This window comes from Athalia rosae, chromosome 1 (assembly GCF_917208135.1).
Source record: "Athalia rosae chromosome 1, iyAthRosa1.1, whole genome shotgun sequence".
NCBI lineage: Eukaryota > Metazoa > Arthropoda > Insecta > Hymenoptera > Athaliidae > Athalia > Athalia rosae.
Window position 1 is genome coordinate 2,348,566 of NC_064026.1, and position 18,966 is coordinate 2,367,531.

General features: G+C 45.0%; 2 protein-coding genes across 2 annotated transcripts; one reads left to right on the forward strand and one right to left on the reverse strand.

Annotated features, from left to right (window-relative positions):
• Nucleotides 1-388: 388 nt before the first annotated feature.
• LOC105693529 lies at nt 389-2,022 on the reverse strand. Its single transcript, XM_012413533.3, has 5 exons — nt 1,867-2,022; nt 1,639-1,783; nt 1,470-1,552; nt 1,242-1,398; nt 389-702 (listed from the first exon to the last, which is right to left on the reverse strand). Exons 1-5 carry the CDS (start codon nt 1,927-1,929, stop codon nt 488-490), a joined length of 663 nt encoding a protein of 220 aa, XP_012268956.2. The 5' UTR covers nt 1,930-2,022; the 3' UTR covers nt 389-487.
• A 143-nt stretch (nt 2,023-2,165) lies between these two features.
• Nucleotides 2,166-16,573, forward strand: LOC105693528 (probable ATP-dependent RNA helicase DDX31). The gene is made up of 9 exons (XM_012413531.3): nt 2,166-2,543; nt 2,634-3,461; nt 3,527-3,793; nt 3,873-4,093; nt 5,076-5,919; nt 6,008-6,238; nt 10,347-10,689; nt 14,430-14,625; nt 16,315-16,573. The coding sequence occupies exons 1-9, from the start codon at nt 2,472-2,474 to the stop codon at nt 16,451-16,453; spliced, it is 3,141 nt and encodes a 1,046-aa protein (XP_012268954.2). The 5' UTR covers nt 2,166-2,471; the 3' UTR covers nt 16,454-16,573.
• The last annotated feature ends 2,393 nt before the right edge of the window (nt 16,574-18,966 follow it).

Here is an 18,966-nt window from a genome sequence, read left to right on the forward strand (position 1 = left end):
TTCTCAGATACGAATGGATAAAGATGGATGTGTATATGTACGCGCGGTCCACTGTACGCCAAATATGCTACAGGATTTAAATCTGGGAAGTTTAAAAGTGTTTTGACGTAACCGCGACCATTTCTCATGTTTTCTATGAAGACGCGGTCTGCTGCCCTTGCGTTTGATACACACTATTAGCCGCATCTATTCTGATTTATTGACAGCTTAGCTTTCGGGATATTGAAAATCCAACTACCATCATCGTTTGCTATTCACAAACTTTGCATATGTACCGCAATAATTCAGACGGCCTACCGTACCTGCGGCTATACCATACGTCCGTTGCGTCTTTATGCAGAGTTCGAGGTTGGAAAAAGAAAAAAATCATCGATACTCGTAATCAATATTATCCAGAAAAAAATGCAAGATTTATTTATTCATCTAAATATATTTAAAGTAGGCACAGATAAGTAGGTATACAGAAGAGTACGTCCGATGGAACAGATCAAACTTCGTAATATTTCGATGGAATCGGCGGCTGCGGGGATTCGAAGATCGATCGATTGTTGGCGAGAGCGGAGGGACTTTTTGGCAAATTATAATTAGCCGAATGTAATTCTATGAGGGAATTCTGGGTCGACCCCAAGACGATGCCGGTCGATTCGCTGGGCCATGATTTTTGCGCCGCGAAGACAATGCTCCAGGAAAATACGCCCAGAACTAATGGAACAAAAATTAATCAGATATAGATTTCCAAGAACAGCACAGGTGTCACTGTACGTATGAGGAAAAATGAGCGAGGCTAGACACATTATGGTGGATTATATCTACTTTGATAATTACGTATGTAATTATTTCTTAACGTCAGTGTTATTATTTTCTTGAGTCAGCCTGGCAACAGAGTCTACAACTCACATTAGACTTTCCCATATTTAACGAAGTGTTTCATCACTTCCCAATTTATTTATTGAATCGTTGGATAATAAATTCCATCATACTGTACTTAACAACGAAGAGGTGAATCCCGAGTTGACTTAGCAATTAACGTAAGCATGTGATCTGCTGCTCGGTCCATGCAGATAAATTTCACAAATATCATTCAGCTGAAAGTTGGCCGGACGCATCAAAATCAAGGCTGACTCTTATTTCGGTTTTTGCTCAAACGACGTGCAATCATAACGAAAACTTGGAATCCATTCGACCGACACATCTACCGTTCACACTCGTTATTTGTGACAAATAATTCGGTATACACTCACTCAGGTAGAAACTTGCCAGTGGCAGACACGTGTAGTGGTTTCCAAGCATTGTATCTTCGCACTTGTCTTGTACAATATGTACGAATATCGATCCACCTTGATTTGCCAGGTTGATGATCTCAAAGGTCAGCCATGGCAGAGCCTGACTCTTTGTTTTCTGTCGTAAAATTTCAGAGGTCACCGACGATCAGATTCATAACTGTGATTCCGTACTGTTGTGATACTTACGAAAATCGTGGCTAATACAAGGGTAGCAGTGCACATCAGGTGAACCATAGAATAAAATAAGAGGCAAAAAAGGACCCACGTATCTGAAAAAAATACGATATTATAAGTCCGTAAACGAAGTGTAAAATGTGTTATTCGTGTATTTTTTCCAACAGCGCTCTTGTTTTACATTCGGGTTCATGGCTCCTGCAATTTCCTGACGGTCTTGCCCAATTCAAACCCAAAAAAATCCTTATTTCGTCAAATACGAACACTCGTTTTGAGTCGCTAGCAAATTCTTCTGCCAAAAAGTTTATCGCGAGTACCGCCGTTGACTATGAAAGAGAAAATTAACTTTTTTTAGTTGATGATTTCTTTTTCGCCAGATGAGTCGTGCAAAAAACAGAATTTTTCTTACTAAATCAAGAACGCCAATAATCCGAGCCGCTACAGTGAAACTAACGCCGCAGAATCGCTTCATTGCACCATTTAAATCACGGTAAAAGATGTAGTGAGTTGCTGATGATCTCTCCTCGATGTTATATGAAACTATACTGGAGTCCTACCCGCGCGACGATAACATGTGTTAAAAAAAATGTAAACATATACGCAGCTGTGAAGTAATTGAGCAAATAATAGTGTTCCATACGACGCCGATTGTTTCATTATAATTCCCATTGAAAATATCCGTTCTGTAAATGTGATATCGGGAACATCGCTTTAGATCATGAATATTAATTCAGAGTATAATGCTAACATTTAAATGCGAACGAGCAACATGCAGCAGAAAATACTCTGTCGACTCATCTTTTAAATTCGAAAGATAGATCGACCGCGTAAAAGAGATGGAGAACAACTCGGCAAAGCTGCGCATGGCCACGAAGCAGCTGGTCGCTGCAAGTGCTGTTGAGTGCGGGTTTCACGTGGTCTGTCAATAAGAGAAAGATTCTGTTATTTTCCTCTGCTTAGTTGCGATTTAATTTCCTAGTTGTAGTGAGTGTTATAATTAATCGTAGATTTGTCATGACTGTTCAAGACATGGATATCTCTTTAAATATTTCTACCACCGCCCCGGCGAAAGGTACATCTAAAAAGGTAATTTGTAGGTTATATTCAGGGTAAACTGCTGATCTTATTCGTAAGCTTGGAAGTCAAATAATTCAACTCGTATATTTCTAAATTCAGACAACAGGTTACAAAAAAGAATTTTTCAAGCCACAATTCAAGAGACAGATGAAAAAATTGAATCGATCAAAGGTTCGGAATGATTCCATAGAAAAAGATAATACTGAACTGATAACTGATGCTCCTAAAAGTCGAATCAAACAGAAATCATTAGCAGCTATTGTTAATAGAAACTTGATGACACAAAAACTTGCCAAAAATATAACAAAAGCTGACCAGATTTCAAAAAATGTTAAAGCAACTACGTCGAACTCTAGCTCTGAGAAATCTGATTTCAAACACCAGTTTCACGCATCCGATTCAGACAAGACTCAGGAGCCATCGGTTTCAGATAAACCAATTGTGTCTTTTGCTGACCCGGGCAAAGGAACTTCTATAAAAACCATATTGGCGCGGAAACGAGACAAGAATCATAATGCTGATAAAAAATCTTTAGGAGATATCTTTCAGAAAAAATCTGATGCGATCGATTCTGAAGTCACTTTAGCTCTACCGACAGAGCCAGCTCAAATTTTAGACAAACCTGAAACTAGGCCAGCTAATATCAAAAGAAAATCGAACGAGCACACTGGTGACTCTCGGGGTACAAAGAAAGTTAAATTCGACAATAATAAAAACTTCAATGTTGGAAACAGAGACTCCACAAAGAATATCAGCGATAACGTGCATGCCAACCAACCCCTTCGTGGAGGTGGTGGAAGTAAAATATCATCTTTGTTCGGAAATAATCCAGAAATACCAAACATTGGACAGAGATTTGTAAAACCAGTGGATGAAGCAGTTTTCTCTGTTACGAAATTCAGTGACTTTGATCTCCATCCATTCATGGTTTGTAGTTTTTCACCTGCGAAAACAGAGATGAAAACAAATTATATCGAATATTTTCTGAATAGGTGCAAAACTTGGAACAAAATATGCAGATAACAAAGTTAACAACTGTACAACAAAAGGCGATACCCGAAATTCTATCTGGCAAAGATGTTCTTGTACGATCCCAGACTGGTTCTGGTAAAACACTAGCTTACGCGTTACCTATAGTCGAATCTTTACATAAAATAAGGCCAAAACTCACAAGAGAAAGCGGACTACGAGCATTAATTGTTGTCCCAACCAGGGAATTGGCTTTGCAAACTTACGAGTGTTTCCTCAAGCTCATAAAGGTGAGAAAGAATGCACAAAAGGATATGATGAAGGAATAATTCACAACATTCTTCATCATTCCTTTCACTTGTCTTGCAGTCGTTCACGTGGATTGTACCAGGGTATCTAGTAGGGGGTGAAAAACGGAAGGCTGAAAAAGCTCGATTGAGAAAAGGATGCACAATATTAGTAGCTACACCTGGGAGGTTGTTAGATCATATAAAACACACAGAATCACTGCGCCTGCATGACGTCCAATGTTTTGTTTTGGATGAAGCTGATAGAATGCTTGATATGGGCTATGAAAAGGACATCTCTGGGTGAGTCTTACTCCTCCTCGAAAATATCTCGAATATTATTAAGTACTTTATGTGAGTTCTGTTGGAAATGTTGCAGCCCTTTTGTTGCTCGTTCGTTGTTTCGAAAAGTGAATCTTCTTGTTTTTGGGGATGAAATTTCCTATTTATTTTTACCGATCTTGCACGCACCGCATTCAATTTCATTCGTTATTTGCTCAATTACAAAAATAGCGTTTACCCCTTTGAGCGTACCCCTTATTGAATTTTTCCTATTTTTGAACCGAAAATGAAGTATTTTAAAAATTAACCGTATCACATTTTTCTAATGTAATTTGACCCCAGGAAAACGAATCCGTTGAGTAAATTGAGCTACGAATTTTTCCCCTTGAGATATTTCAATTTTTCTGCTCCAAAAAGTGAAAAATTGGCGATAACTCGATCAATTTTATAGATAGACCGATTTAACTTGTGAATTTAGATTCCTGAGATCAAAATACATAAGAATAGCATATAAAATGAAATATTTTTTTTTGGTCCAAAATCGAAAAATTTTCAAGGGGTACCCCTTTGGATTTTTTCGATTTTTGGACCAAAAATGAAGTATTTTAAAAATCAATAGTATCGAGCTTTTTTAACGTATTCTGACTCCTGGAACCCGAATCCGTCGGTCAAATTAAGCTAAGAATTTTTCCCATTAAAATATCCTTGATTTTCCACTTACTGGATCGATAAATTGGTGATAACTCGATCAATTTCATATATATAGATCAATTTATCTTCCGAATCCAGATACCTGAGATCAAAAATTCCTTTGCTCTTCAAATTTTTTAACTTCTACGTTCAGTATTTTATATTTTATTTTGAAATCACAATTTTTATTTATTCTAATTATCAACGATAACGTCTTGAACTATCCTGTAATATTAATATTTTCAGTCTAGTTCGAATAGGATTATTTTTTTCGTATCGTTTCCGGAAATGTGATGCAATCACAATTTTTCAGAATCGTTAGCGCTCTCGAAGAGCAGAAAGGTATGCCTAGATTCGGTGTGAAGAAAGTTGTAAAAACCCAAAGCGAAGATAACAGTAATTCGGGTTACAATCCCTTGCAAATGCTCCGCCAAAACGCAAAGAAAATATTCACCGACTCGGAGGTAGACGCCATGCGTACAGAAACAATAAAAACCGACGAAACAAGTTCCATAAACGAGACTTCCGGTCCCGAAAAATCGCTCGTAACAAAAGAACGGGAGAATACCGAGAACGTTGACATCGAGAAAGTGAAACCGTCGAACGTCATTCATTCGGAAATCCGTGCAGAGGACGATGACGACGAGGACGATGATGACGACGACGATGATGAGGGCGGGACGCAAAGAGAATATCATTCGGGAACGGAGAGCGACTCGGATGGGGCGGGGCAAGATTTTCCGATTAGAATGAAGAAAAATAACCGAATAAAACCGTTCCTTCCTGTTCCGCGCGATAAGAAGAAAATGATAGCCTCGCAGCATAGAATCAAAGAAGACACGGATGTAAATTTGTGTCAGGATGATGCAAAACCGGATTTAATAGCGAACCCCGAACCACCTCGAGATCAAAACAGAAGACAGACAATCCTGCTGTCTGCAACTCTGACGCAGGCAGTCGAAAAACTAGCCGGACTCACGATGGACAATCCAGTTGTCGTCGATGCGGCCAGAGAAAATTTAGAAAGAGCCGGTGGAAGCGTTAGCGAAATAAACGAAGATTTGATCGTTCCGCAAAGCGTTGCGCAAAGTTACGTCGTCACTCCTCCTAAATTGAGACTGGTCAGCCTGAGCGCGTACATCGCCGGAAAGTGCCAGGTAAATACGATAAAAATTCCGTGATTCGTTTCGTCGCAATTCTGACGACGAAATTCGCGCACGTTGAACGTGATTCTGTCTTTCTCAGGCGGCGGGGCAGCACAAGACTCTCGTCTTCATGGCGACTCAAGACATGGTCGATTATCACGCGGAAATTTTAACTTCGGTGCTTTGCCGGCCGTCCGACGACAACGACGAGGACTCCGAACCCCTGGTGGACGTCGAATTCTTCAAACTCCATGGAAACATGACGCAAAAGGAGCGGACCGAGGTCTTCAAGACATTCAGGGCGGCGAAGAGCGGCGTTCTACTTTGCACGGTAAGTTCGAAACAATAATTTGAAACGATCGCGCGATGGAATGAGATTCTAAATCGAATACCAGAAATCGGTAGGGACGTTATTTTTCAAGTTCGTGGAAAGGTCGCTGTATAAGAACGTACACGGCGGTTAACAAGATGTCTTAAAGATTGCTGTATAACTGATGGCCTCGATAATTACGCGATCAGTGGGTAGTCCCGGTCGAGCCTTACAGTCGATTCTGGTTATTTACGTGTCAGAATTGGGCTACCGAGTTTTAGAGTTCACCGCACAAAGCTCGGGACTATTATAATTCGTGAATGCAATTTTATAGTATAATCATTGCAATTAAAGGAGCCACAATGGCACGCGCTAGGGGTGCCTCCCGAAGAACGTAGTTCATTATAAAACGTATACCCATGAACCACCTGCGCTCAGCATTGGCGTAGCGATCTCCGAGAGCGATCGCGATCGCGGGGAATTAATTCCCGTAAATTTTTTTTTTTCCGATAAATTCGCCTTTATTTTTTTCTTCGTCAGTCGTACAGCGGTTGTACAACGACGAATAGAGTCCTAATCCTAGTTGATCGAGGTCGACGTCTGCGGCTCCCGATTAATAAAAACCACGGTGGCAAGTATTCCGGTGAAGGAATGCACTACTCCTGTATAAATAATGTAAAAAATTCTCTATTAAAATGAGTATAAGTGCGGGTATAATCGAGCGTCGACACGACCGTAAATAAAAGGCGAGCAGCGGACGTCACTTCCGTGAGCGCGTATAAAAAATGGAGAAAAAAAACGAATGTGAAATATGGCCACCACTCCCTTATACTCCGCTGCAGCAGACGAGCGAAGCTGTAAATTAAACCGTGACTTATTCTTTCAAGAAGAAATTTAATATCTTTGCTTCACGCTGCGCTTGGGGAAAAATTAAACTCCACCGGCGTGCTGCTGAACTGCCGCAATGCACACATCTTTCCACACGCATCATGAACGCACCTTGTACCATGTAATTATCATTATACTTCCTTCAATCGAGCAGCGAGACTCCCTGCGTGCCGTGATTGCAGCCTTGTGTATTATCTCGCGAACTTTGCAATAAATAGCATCGCGAATCCGATGAATCTTTCGTAAATGTAGTGGATCGAGCTTCGACTTCATTGAAACTACGTTTCAATTCGTTAATCGAATTGATTTTTGTAACCGACGTATTTTCCCGCGAGGGGGGGGGCACCCTGACGTGTATTCACGCATTAAAAAACGCCAGAGACCCGACGATGGAATTCGGGTGTATTTTTGAGATCGGACTCGCGGTAACGATGGTTCCTTATTAGGCGGTATTCTATTTTTTTTTTGTAGCTTCACGTAAGTTAGCCACGCTCACCGCCGCAGCAGCTCCACGTCTGATACACAAATACCATTTCGTGGTTTAATTTCATCGAACCGCGGGGGGTCGGCGACAATTTAACCGCACAATACCCCGTCCTTTTCGATCCGACTTGACGGACCGTACGATAAATTTGTTGCGCAAAGCGGCGAGTTTCCATTAAACGTATCCTCTTTGTCGTTTGATCCATAAAACAAGACTGCTCGACAAATAAATTCATCGTCGCTACAATTGTACGTGGAAAAATATACTTTCCTTGGAAAAAGTGATTCTGGTATCGAGAAAATAGGTGTCGTTTTCTCCGATCGGATTGACATGGGAATTTCTGGTCGGGTGTATCGCAGTAAAAAAAAAAACCTAGAGATATACGTAAAGCGTTGACAAAAAAAAAAAAAAAAAGCAAAACGTCAGTAAAAGAAACGATTGTAGCTCGCGAGAACTGCTGTCCGTGACGTGGATGTCCTGCAGCAACAGCGGCAGGCAGCGGTAGAAAATAAGAGAAGTAGTAACTCGATCGCTCTGAGAATAAGGATCAGCCATTGAGCCAAGGAACGGCTACTACTAGCTGCAGCAAAAGTTAGTAGCAGCTCCGTGGTGGTGGTGGTGGTTTCATCCGGTGTTATGAAGTCTAACAGTCCTGCCCAAGCGAGTGCATGGTTTCTACGTTTGACCAACTGGAAGAGTGTATTTCATCAATCCGATTCGAATTTCATGCCACGCACCATTCGCCATGGGCTCTGCTCTTTGATCTCGATCGTTTCCGCTGGAGCGAACGGGCGCCCCGTCCAATCGCTACTCTCTATTACGCTCGCACAGGGGAATTCTTTGCTCGGGGAAAATAATTGGTATGTAGCACTGCGTCGCGTGAGGCACACTCCCGAGTCAAATTTTGATCTCTTCGTATGATTTCTTTTTACTTTTTTTTACTTTTTTTACTTTTTTTTTTTACATTTTTTTTCTTTCCTCTTTTCGGTTCGAGCGAGAATCACTTCCATTTGCATTCTTCTATGGGTCAGAGAAGGCTCGATCCCCTGTAAGTTTTCGAAGGTGGTTTACTTTCGTCGACATAATAATAAACGCCGTTGTAAGCCATTGAAGCGTATCGCATTATTTTCGTGTCCGCTTCATTCTTCGCGTAGCTATTATGGTTTTTGAGAACTCTTGGGATGACTCTAGTATCTTGTTACTATTCCACCCTCTCCACTTACATTTGTCCGCGTACAGGCATACTCGCGTGGTCGAAGTGGAGGGGGGTGGTGGGGTAGAAGCGAGCCGCTTAATCATACAAATGTCTTACAAACTGAAGGGGTAACTCGTAAGGTAAGGCAACAACAAATATGGGCGCACACGTGAATCCGTGGACCCGTAGCACGCCGAGTATAAAAGGCAAAGTGCGGTACGTCGAAGTCAGCAGTTGGCCAACCGTGCGGTCAACCCCGCTGCGAACCCCAGCGGTGAGCGTTTGAGCGTCGGGTCCGCGGCCGTGCTTCGCCTCCTCTACTATGTTTGGATAGGTAATGATTTAGTACGACGCGTTGGTACTTGAATTTCGAGTTGATACGAGCAGGGTCAGACCCCGCGGGCGGCGAGAGGTGGACGCCAACTGCACGGTGCCCCCGAAGCGAACGCTCCTCGCTCGTGGGTGACGCAGGTGGGTTCCGAGGAGACGTTCGACGATTCCTCCGGGAAACTGTATCCTTACCGCGGGAGAGATCGAAAACCACCTCGTATCGGTGTAATCGGGGGGCTCTGAGAGCATCCGGTGTACGAATCGTTGAAAGCTTTCTCGTCGTCGCGATGAAACCTGGAAGAGTTAATACCGCGCGATGTTGGAGTGAATGAATGTTGGCTCGCAAGAGAAATAAGATGGAATTCCCGAGTAAGTACAATTCCTCGGGGGATCCTCGTTATTAATTCCTATGGTGAAACCCGTGGAATGGCCTCCCGCGCCGCGGTTGCCTGCCGCCAACGAGATGATCTATGGCCGGAGTGAGATGTTTTGAACGGCTATCCGTTTCCGATCTTTCCGATCGCGGGCTGCTCTTAAACGATCGTTTATTTTAATCGACGCTATCAATTTCGGTCGTGAATATCCGTATACTATTAACTCGCGACCGAGGTTCCTACGGCCTACCGAATATTAATGGGCGTCAATCGATTGTGTTTCCGTTTGTTTCGTTTAGCTCGGTTTTCGAATTTATTCCGACTCGTTCCCATAAAAACCAATATTGCGAAATTGATTCAATGATCTCGGCAGTCGCGGCCCGCGGTTATACTTTGTACGGAATTGCTGAAGCAATGTTTTTTTTTTTTTTCTCCGTCTCCTTCGTTTATTTATTTTATTACACGCACAGCTTTCAAATTAGTTGTAATAATTCGTTCGCGAACGGTGCCTTGTAAGCATTTCCGACGTAGGTAGGGTGAGGTATACGAGTATTTCTACGGAACGCTCGGCTCATCGGACATTCATGTGAACAGGAATCGTTTTTTACCCGACTTGATTCCGTCCTCTTTTTCTAATCTTACCGCTTTTACATGTGCTAGCGCCATGGTAGGTAGAAATATACGAGTCCACATGAATCATGCAGCAGCGGCGGCGGCGGCGGCGGCGGCGGCGGTCACTGTTCGTGATACACACGAATCATTTATTATCTACGAGATATTCTGAAAAAAACAATATTCATAAATTAAAGGAATGCACGGTTCAATCAAAATCATGCGCTTTCACGTCGCTGTTTACAGGACGTCGCTGCCCGCGGGCTTGACCTTCCGAAGGTGGACAGCGTGGTCCAGTACACGGGGCCCCTCTCGGCGAGAGATTACGTGCATCGTGTGGGCCGAACCGCCCGTGCCGGGTCATCCGGTTCCGCCGTGATATTCCTGACCCCACCGGAAGTCGAGTTCGTTCGGATGTTGGAGTCGCGAAGAGTGAGGATACAACAGGAGGACATGTCGGGAATACTGGATAAACTACTCGGCCCTCTGTCGACGCGTAACAGCGTCGAAGCTGCCGCTACCGCCCTCCAAAATCAATTCGAGACCCTCGTGTTAGAGGACAAGGAGATACACAAGAAAGCCTGCAAGGGTAAGTAAAAAAATCAGCTGTTTTTATTCATTCGCCATTAAGCCACGAGCCGCTTGACGAATAAATTGACGGAGGAATCGGGGGAGGATCTGTACAACGCGGAGGTCAGCGTACGGCGGGAAATCATTTCACCGTTGGTATATTTATGTATATCTATCTATCTGTCTGTATACTCCTTAGAATTCGAGCGAGAAAGTTTTCTCGGTATGCGTCGTCGCCCGAACGATAACCGACTGTTTTATTTTCTCTTTTACTTTTTTTTTTTTTTTTTTTTCTTTATATATATATAAGAAGAAAATTATTAGTCGAACCCCCCGTGGCGGATTTAAATTATTCGAATGGATTTATTATTGCAGCAAATAAATAGTTCCCCGTGCCAATGGCAACCGTAATGGGATAACCATACCATAGCAAACAAGATCATCCCTCGAGCAGCAGCTCGTACCTCGTAGACTATGTAAATATGTAGTTATGTAAATATGTAAATAGGACTCCTATACCGTGGAACGCGGCCGCCACTCGATTCCACTCGACGCACCGGGTATAGGCCTCACGCATCCCGATGCTACCGCTACTGCAGGGGGGTGATTTTATTCGACGAGGGGATGCAGCGCCCTCCGCTAGTCCTTCTCAATTGACTTAGAACCCCCCCTCTTATACGTGGCCCCGTACTACCTAATAATAGTAATATTAAGTTACTCGCACTTCGTATACCCAACACTTAATTTCTTATGCCGATTACCTTCATTTCCACACCTTTCTTTCTTTTTTTTTTTTTTTTTTTCTTTCTCTCCACCATCGAAATTCTACGGAGTTTACTCACGTCCTCTCGACACGTATGATTCTCGAGAGTCGCGTTAAATTATAGCGACAGAAATTCGCAATTAGCGACACTCGCCAATGTGACAAATTAGTTTGTCGGGTGGTATGGCCAAGATCGACGTATGACGGTGACGGAGAAGCAAGAAACGCCCCGAAAGGACATTAGGCACCTTCGAAATTTCGCGGATCGATCGATCAATCGCTAACGGTCAAGTGGCTAGTTGTGTACCGTCAATCAAATCGCGAGGCTCAACGCGATCTGATTCAGGCTCGAAACCTCGTCTTCTGGCTTAACCGTTCCAAATCCGCGACTAACCTTCGTGAAAAGCTTCGGTTGACGCCGACAAGGCTACCCTCCCCGTGAAAACCTTTCAGCGAGATTTATGGCTTGCTTTGGTTTAGCTTGGTTTGCTTTTGGTTCCGTGAGTTTAGCTCGCTTTTCGAAATACTTCGGAGCAGTCGGTACTTAGCCACATTATCGAGCCAACGTTTAAAATATACCCACTCGTACGTACCTATAGTATATGTATATCGCACGTTTATACGTCCATCGACATTTGAGAAATTTCAAATACGTTCGAACAACAGACGGGATCTATGTGTATACCTAACGAAGTATGTGCATATATAGTTTTGTCCCGTTGAAGGGAGACACTGGCTCCGTAATAACGCGGTAGAGACGGTAGAACCTTCGTCTGGAATAGCAGCCCCATTTACGGGACTGTAAACTACTAGTCGAATAAGTGAAGTACAGCTAGAAGTAAAGCTCTTTTATACGTCGGTACAGACAGTGGCGCACCAGCTTGGTGTATCCTACGGTTGTACAGGGGGAATTGAAATTTATTTTATGTCCGTATACCGTCGGTTTATACAGCGCGGTGTCTATACCGGTGTAAGGGTGTGGTAATAGGGAATAGGTGTACGCCGCCGGATATATATCTGTTATATACTGTAGGCGAGAGGCGAGAGGTGGTGGTGGTGGTGGTGGTGGTGGTAAAGTGGCGAAATGGGCGAAATGGGCGATGCGGATGAGAATAGAAGTGGAAATCTCGCTAATTCGTAACATTATCACCCCGATAGAGCTCAACAACCCTCAACGGTGACTACAGCTCCCGACGACAACCGAGGGATCCGACTTGGGCGGGGTTCCATGCGGTCGGAAGAGGGAAATACGGGCTAAAGGGGAAACAGGGGGACGGGGGGTGGGGGGTCGAGGGGTGGCTCCGCTCTCTATACTAAGCTGAGAGATTCATCCACTTTATCCGGCGTATACGGTTCGCACCCCTGCCTACACTCTCTTCGCGATAATACCGAGAGTTTGTCTCGCGATTCACTTGTCATTCCTATACGATAATCCGTTCACTGCCTCTGAAACGGGGTAGCGTCGTTGAAACTTTTCGCACCTGCGCGTCGTTCGTAACGATCATCGCCTGGATCGATCGTTGTGATTTTTGGCGATCGTTCGAAGGGCCCGCGGTCCCGACGGAAAATCATCGGGCGATAGAGATCGAGGGGGGGTCGTTTCTGGGAGGGGCGACGGAGAGGAGTCTAGGAACGGCGGAGTTACGTCGAATAAAGGATATCGTTCACACCGCCGGTTCGAGGGTGGTGGTGGTAGGCCGACGCGATCCAACCACTGAATGTGGCTTCCGCCAGCCAAAACCACTTACGCTTTGTGGCGTGGAGAGTCTTAACAATGCGATACAGCCATACAGGATACAAATACAATAAGATGTAGTTATATCACTTAGGAACAATACCCGCCCCTTACTTTTCCCCTTTCAGATTTATGTGCTAAATGGAGAAAAATATTTCTTTCGCCCGCCTTTATTCTCTTTCCCTTTCTCTTTCTACGTTTTCATTTTTTTTATCTCAACGCGACGTTTCTTATTATCCTTTTCATTCCCCGCGTCACAGACTCCTCCGCTTCCCCATATCCGAAAGTCGGTCTCGTCCGTTCGTCAGGTTGTATGCGGGGTTTAAAGTTTGGAAAAATATAAACACCGAGTGTGCGGAATCTGGTGCACGTGTGAAGTTCACTGGGGACCGAGGAACCCCACGGGTTCCCACCCCTGCGCTCGTGTAATAGGTATACGTTCGCGACGCGAGTGTGTAAGAGGAGATGTGGCTCGAGTACCGAAAAGTGTGTATAGGGCAACTATTAGCCACAGCACTTGACTTCCAGCCCTTAATGCCCTGTAATAGCACGCTGCGGAACAGCTCCCACACCCCACCCCCTCACCCCCCCCCCCCCCCCCCCCTCTACCGTTGCAGAAGGACCTACAGCGATCCTAATGGAAGCGCAATTAATCAGGGCATGCATCGAGTCGTTACCCCTACCCGTGTCCTTCGGGGCACGTGACATTATTTATCATTGTGCGGTCAGCCCGGAATTCTATTCGTGTAGAAATTAGTATACCGGTATATAGAGGCGCGCGTTTAACAATGGCCCACGTTGACGTATACGTACGGTGTAGCCGATACACTGGAATCGGGAAAAGCGTCGCGCGTCCCGAAGTGAGTCGGATGTCGTCCGGATTTCGCGAACCCGATCGTCGAAATTGAAATTCGTCTTTGCGCGACGTGTGGAACCTTGTAACGTGGATAGGAGTAAACGCACAGACGGCGGTAACGAGTTACGGTCACTCGATGGAGCGTCTTACTTTACCAAGTAATTAAGGACGATACATTACGCCCGCATAGCCTTATTCGATTCACCGTTTCCAACGACCGTATAAATGACCATTCTTTTAAGGCAAAACCGTTTATGATCATCCATGTTCTACAATCTACTCCGAGTAAGGCTTTCGTATCCATGTACACTGTACATATACCGCCGGTAGAAATGTTGAAGTGTTTTTCTCTACGTTGCGCTACCGATGAATAACATGTGTCGCCTCGATTTTTCTCGATTACAGCCTACGTGTCGTGGATACGTTTTTACGCCAGTTACCCCAGAGAGATGCGAGAGATATTCGACAGGAAGGAGCTTCATCTGGGACATTTTGCGAAAAGTTTCGGGCTCAGAGATCCGCCTCAAAAAATCGGAGGAATCGGTAAGACTCTTCAGGACAACGGAAAGAAGATCCACAACAATCGCCTCTCCAACGAAAGGTGAGTGACGATCCCTTATAGCAATCGATTCGCACGATTCGTTGCGAAACTTGTGTCCTCGCTCGAAGTTTCCTTGTTCCGTTCTCACCGATCCTCCACACGTCCAGAGTTGGTACAATCGCGGGCGAATTTTCGCGTTCAACAGCCGTGGAAACAGACGACTACTTTTCTCCGAAGTTCGAGTCCTCGCGTCCCCACCGTCTACTGCATTGATCCGGATTGTCGTACGAGCTGCGTAGTTTCCTTTCACCTATTATAAATCGCTCTGACCGCGGGCACGGTCTTCCTCGGGGGAGTCGGTGACGTCCGCGCACAACTACGTTCCAAATAATCGCTACGAACTTTACGAAATGACAGTTGAATGACAGTCAAATAACCGTAAGTTTTTAGCTATAAACGTGTCTTGCGGACGCATTAACGACGACTGGGAATGCTCCAAAAAGTTTTTAAATTCGACTCGGTTATAAGCTACTCGAGAAATGTTCGACCGGCGGAAACGTTGGGTCGCATCAGTCTGTTTAATAGCCGTATTGTATAATTACGAACAATAGCGGCAGGCAGTCGCGGTATAGTCCGCTGTACGTGGCGACCGGCCGGCTCCCCGGTGTACTCGCGGAACAGTAAACGCCATGCACGTGAATTTTCGAATCGGACAAACGCGCGCGGATAACGCGGACGACGCGTCAGTTCCTATGCTTTCGCTCTCAGCGCTCGCGATACTTACAACGTACGTACGTACGTACGTAAGCGTATGGTATTGTACGCCCGACGAATTCACCGTACGTTAAAAAGTTCGAGCGTGAAGAGGCGAGGGTGGTGGTGGGTGGTGGGTGTTGCCTCCTCGGCTTACGCGAGACACGGTGAACCGCAGGTAACAATATGGGAGATTACCGTCCAACGACATTAAACAGGCGACGGATGACGGATGACGGATGATACGTTACGGTGACACGATCAAGCGACAGTTCGTGGAACGCGCGCCGCTCGTCATCGTCGCAGTGTGTAACGTTTCAACACGCGCCGATATGCGCGGCAGCTATACCGATTTCCCTGGATGTCGGTAATTACGCGTGCATATTACATGGAATCGTACGAATAGTCGGGCATCACGGTGGAGTAACTTGAGGAGAAACGACGAGGCGCACCGACGATATGCGAAAGCGATCGACGAAATTAATTGACGCGATTATCCGATTCGTGGGAGAGCGATTTTAATCGAGTGACGTAGTGCTGGTCGAGATTCGAACAAAAGCGGCGAATAATCGCTCTTCCGAATTGCGGAGAAACTGGCGTAATATTTGTCGCGTGTATTTAATAGCCGGGTAAGCGTAATCAGCGCCGGTTGTGATTGCCGATGATTATTATATGCGGACGGTGTCGAGCCGTTGAGTGATACGGGCGCGAATAAAAAAAAACTTGATGAAATTTCAGTTTCAACGTCAGTTGGAACTCCGCATCGTCGTGTACCAGCCCTCGAGTAGTTCTCCTTTTCGTACCCCGGCACAAAGCGAGACATTTTTTACCTTCACCTTTCCATCCTTCTCCGTGTTCTCGTACCACATGCTGCAGTACCTTATCACGCTATTCCAAATGACCAAAAATCGTTTACGCCTGAAACGGATTCCGAAATTTACCGACCTCTTATTCTCGCATTGACTATACCACCGTCTATTTTACTTCTCTATACAGGCCCAAAAAAGTCTTTCCGCAAAAGCAAGGTGCTCGCGGCGTTGCGGCCAAAGCTGGCGTCCTTAAAAAAGTGCGAATGCTCAACACCTCCGAATACGGGAGTGGCTTGGAGAAGGTAAAAAAAACGAAAAAATTCTGATCTGCAATTCATGTAATTGAACGGCGTAAGTTCGGATACATATATGTGACCAGATCGTATGAAAGTTGGTATAAAACAGTTTTGTAAGTATGAATAAATAAATTTTATCCCAACGTTGCATCGGGTCGTGAACCGAGTTATTTCTCCGATTCCCAATCGTTCAACAGTCGAATGAAACCGAACTTTCCTCGGGATTTTCTAAATTCCGAATTCGTGAGCGGGATGGAAACCCGGTGCCGCTGCACGATCCGCGCGTCGCTTCCTCTGCTGCTGCATAGTAGCATGGTGGAAAAAGAAAAGAAAAGAAAAGAAAGAAAAAAAGAATGCCGAGAGGGAGAGCAGCCGTCGTGCAAGCCTGAGAGATGATTAATACGGTTGCATTATTTCTGATTTTTTGCACTACGGCGCGGAGTGCAAATTGCCCGCAAATAAAAGTGGGAGCAGCTCCGCTAGGAGAAAGGGTGGGAGGGGGAGGGTGGTTGCGAGGCAAAGGGGGAAACGGGGGGGGGGGGGGGGGGTTTAATTTAATTTAATTATCGTTCCTTTGTCCGCTGCCAAAGATAGATGATGCTTTTGGAGAAATCGTTAAATTGTGTTACAAGCTTCGGTCGTTCGGACGTTATTTTTATGGATACACCTCACAACCATTGATACACTCTACGCATATGTATGCGTCCTACACCCTTACGAACACCTGCGATTCGTCTTCCCGCGGGACAAATTGCAGGAGATTTTATAAGTTTTTAATCTCGCCAAGAATCGTTTCCTCGCGAATAGGTGGATCGTCGAAAATAATGGAATACCGATGAATCGTAGCCGTTATTGACGCGGCGAGGGGGAGGGAAAGAAGAAAGAAAGAAAGAAGGAAAAAAAAATAACGCGCAACGTGTTGTATCAAAAGAAGAATGAAGAACGGAGAGTGTTGCGGCAGATTGACGACGGCGCGCGGGTAGGCGATGTTTCTCAACAAAAACTATATGCCAGTTACATAGAGGGTCGATTATTACGGGTGATTACCGATTTCCGAGCAGTTAACAACTTTTTCGATCGTTTACACTTGTAGTTTGGGACGGCTTATCCGTCCTCCGGGTGCGGGTTCTCTCTGGAAGTTTTAGCTCCGCGTATAACTTTAATGCCCTTCGTCCGGGACTCTCGCGCATTGCTTTTTGATTTCACGCCCCGAATTAGCGTCGATCCGTTACCGAAATTAGCGTCAGACCTCGACAAAGAAAGAGTAATTTTTTTTTTTTTTTTTTTACACAACCCCCGCGCCTCCACACGGGCGAAGTTGTGGAACGCGCAGCGCGTTTTGAGGACTCGTAATGACAATTTGTCTGGACGTCGGACCCCCGTTTCAACCATTTTTTTTTTTTTCCTACTCTGTACTCGCGTAATTTCTCCTCGCCGCGTCACAGGTCGAGATGAAGACGTAGGTACGTACCTCTGTACTTTACTTTACAAACGCGAATCCAGCTCCTATGTCCGTAGCCGACAATCCGGGCGGCCATAACGGGTCTGTATAAACCGGCTGTATCTCGCTCCTGCTGCCGATGCATTACGATACACGCGTGCATCGTATAACCTAGTCCGCGGCGAGCTTGGAAGTATGAAGAAGTTGCGGATGGCTTACGTTCGTCGATATACTGCCGTATATATATATATATGTATATATGTTTACGTAGGGTAGAGGTATATAAACACGTATGTACAGGTGAGAACGGTACACACCGGAATGCTGCTACGGTATGGCTTCTTCGCACGACAAGCCAATAAAACGGCAGGTGAGCAGCCCGAGCAGGATATCTCGCCTGTAAAATGCTAATCCCTCGATTCTCTCGCTCCTAATCGTGAGCGGTGGTGGTAGCCCGCGCGTTTATCCCGACCGAATATACGGCGAATATATAACCGCGACGCCTCGCGCGATGGACACGCCGGCGTAAAACAATTAAAGGAATGGGAAATAACACGCTCAATTATCGGATAAGGTGAGAAGGACGAACGCCGTTCACCTCTACGTCTCTCCGTATGTATGTTCCTACGATCATCATAATCGCGTCTAAACGCAGTTCTTCCTCCTCGTGCATGCGGGATTCCCCCCTCGACTCGCGTGTGCGTGTAAATAGTTCGTAGGTACAACGTGTGCAATTGTGGTGTACCCGGCGTGAAAAGAAAGTGCCGTTCCCCCGGTATTGAGCTTCGCCGAAGGTTGGTGGATACGATGTAGATGCGCCGACGCGATTAGACCGCCGACAGAACTAGGAAATGAAATCGCTTTGCGAGTGGTAAAGTGAGCGAGATGATCATAGCAAAATACATAAAGTTATATTCTTACCTACAATTACCATTATCGCGAACACCCAGGGAACGCGTACGAATACCTACTTTATATACACACGCACACTCGTATATTTACTTTGTGAGAAACTCGGCAATTAACTTAACTTTTATTCGAATTAATTAAATGTATTTTTTTAATTGCTCGACGCTATGGTATATAGAGACCGATTGTGAGT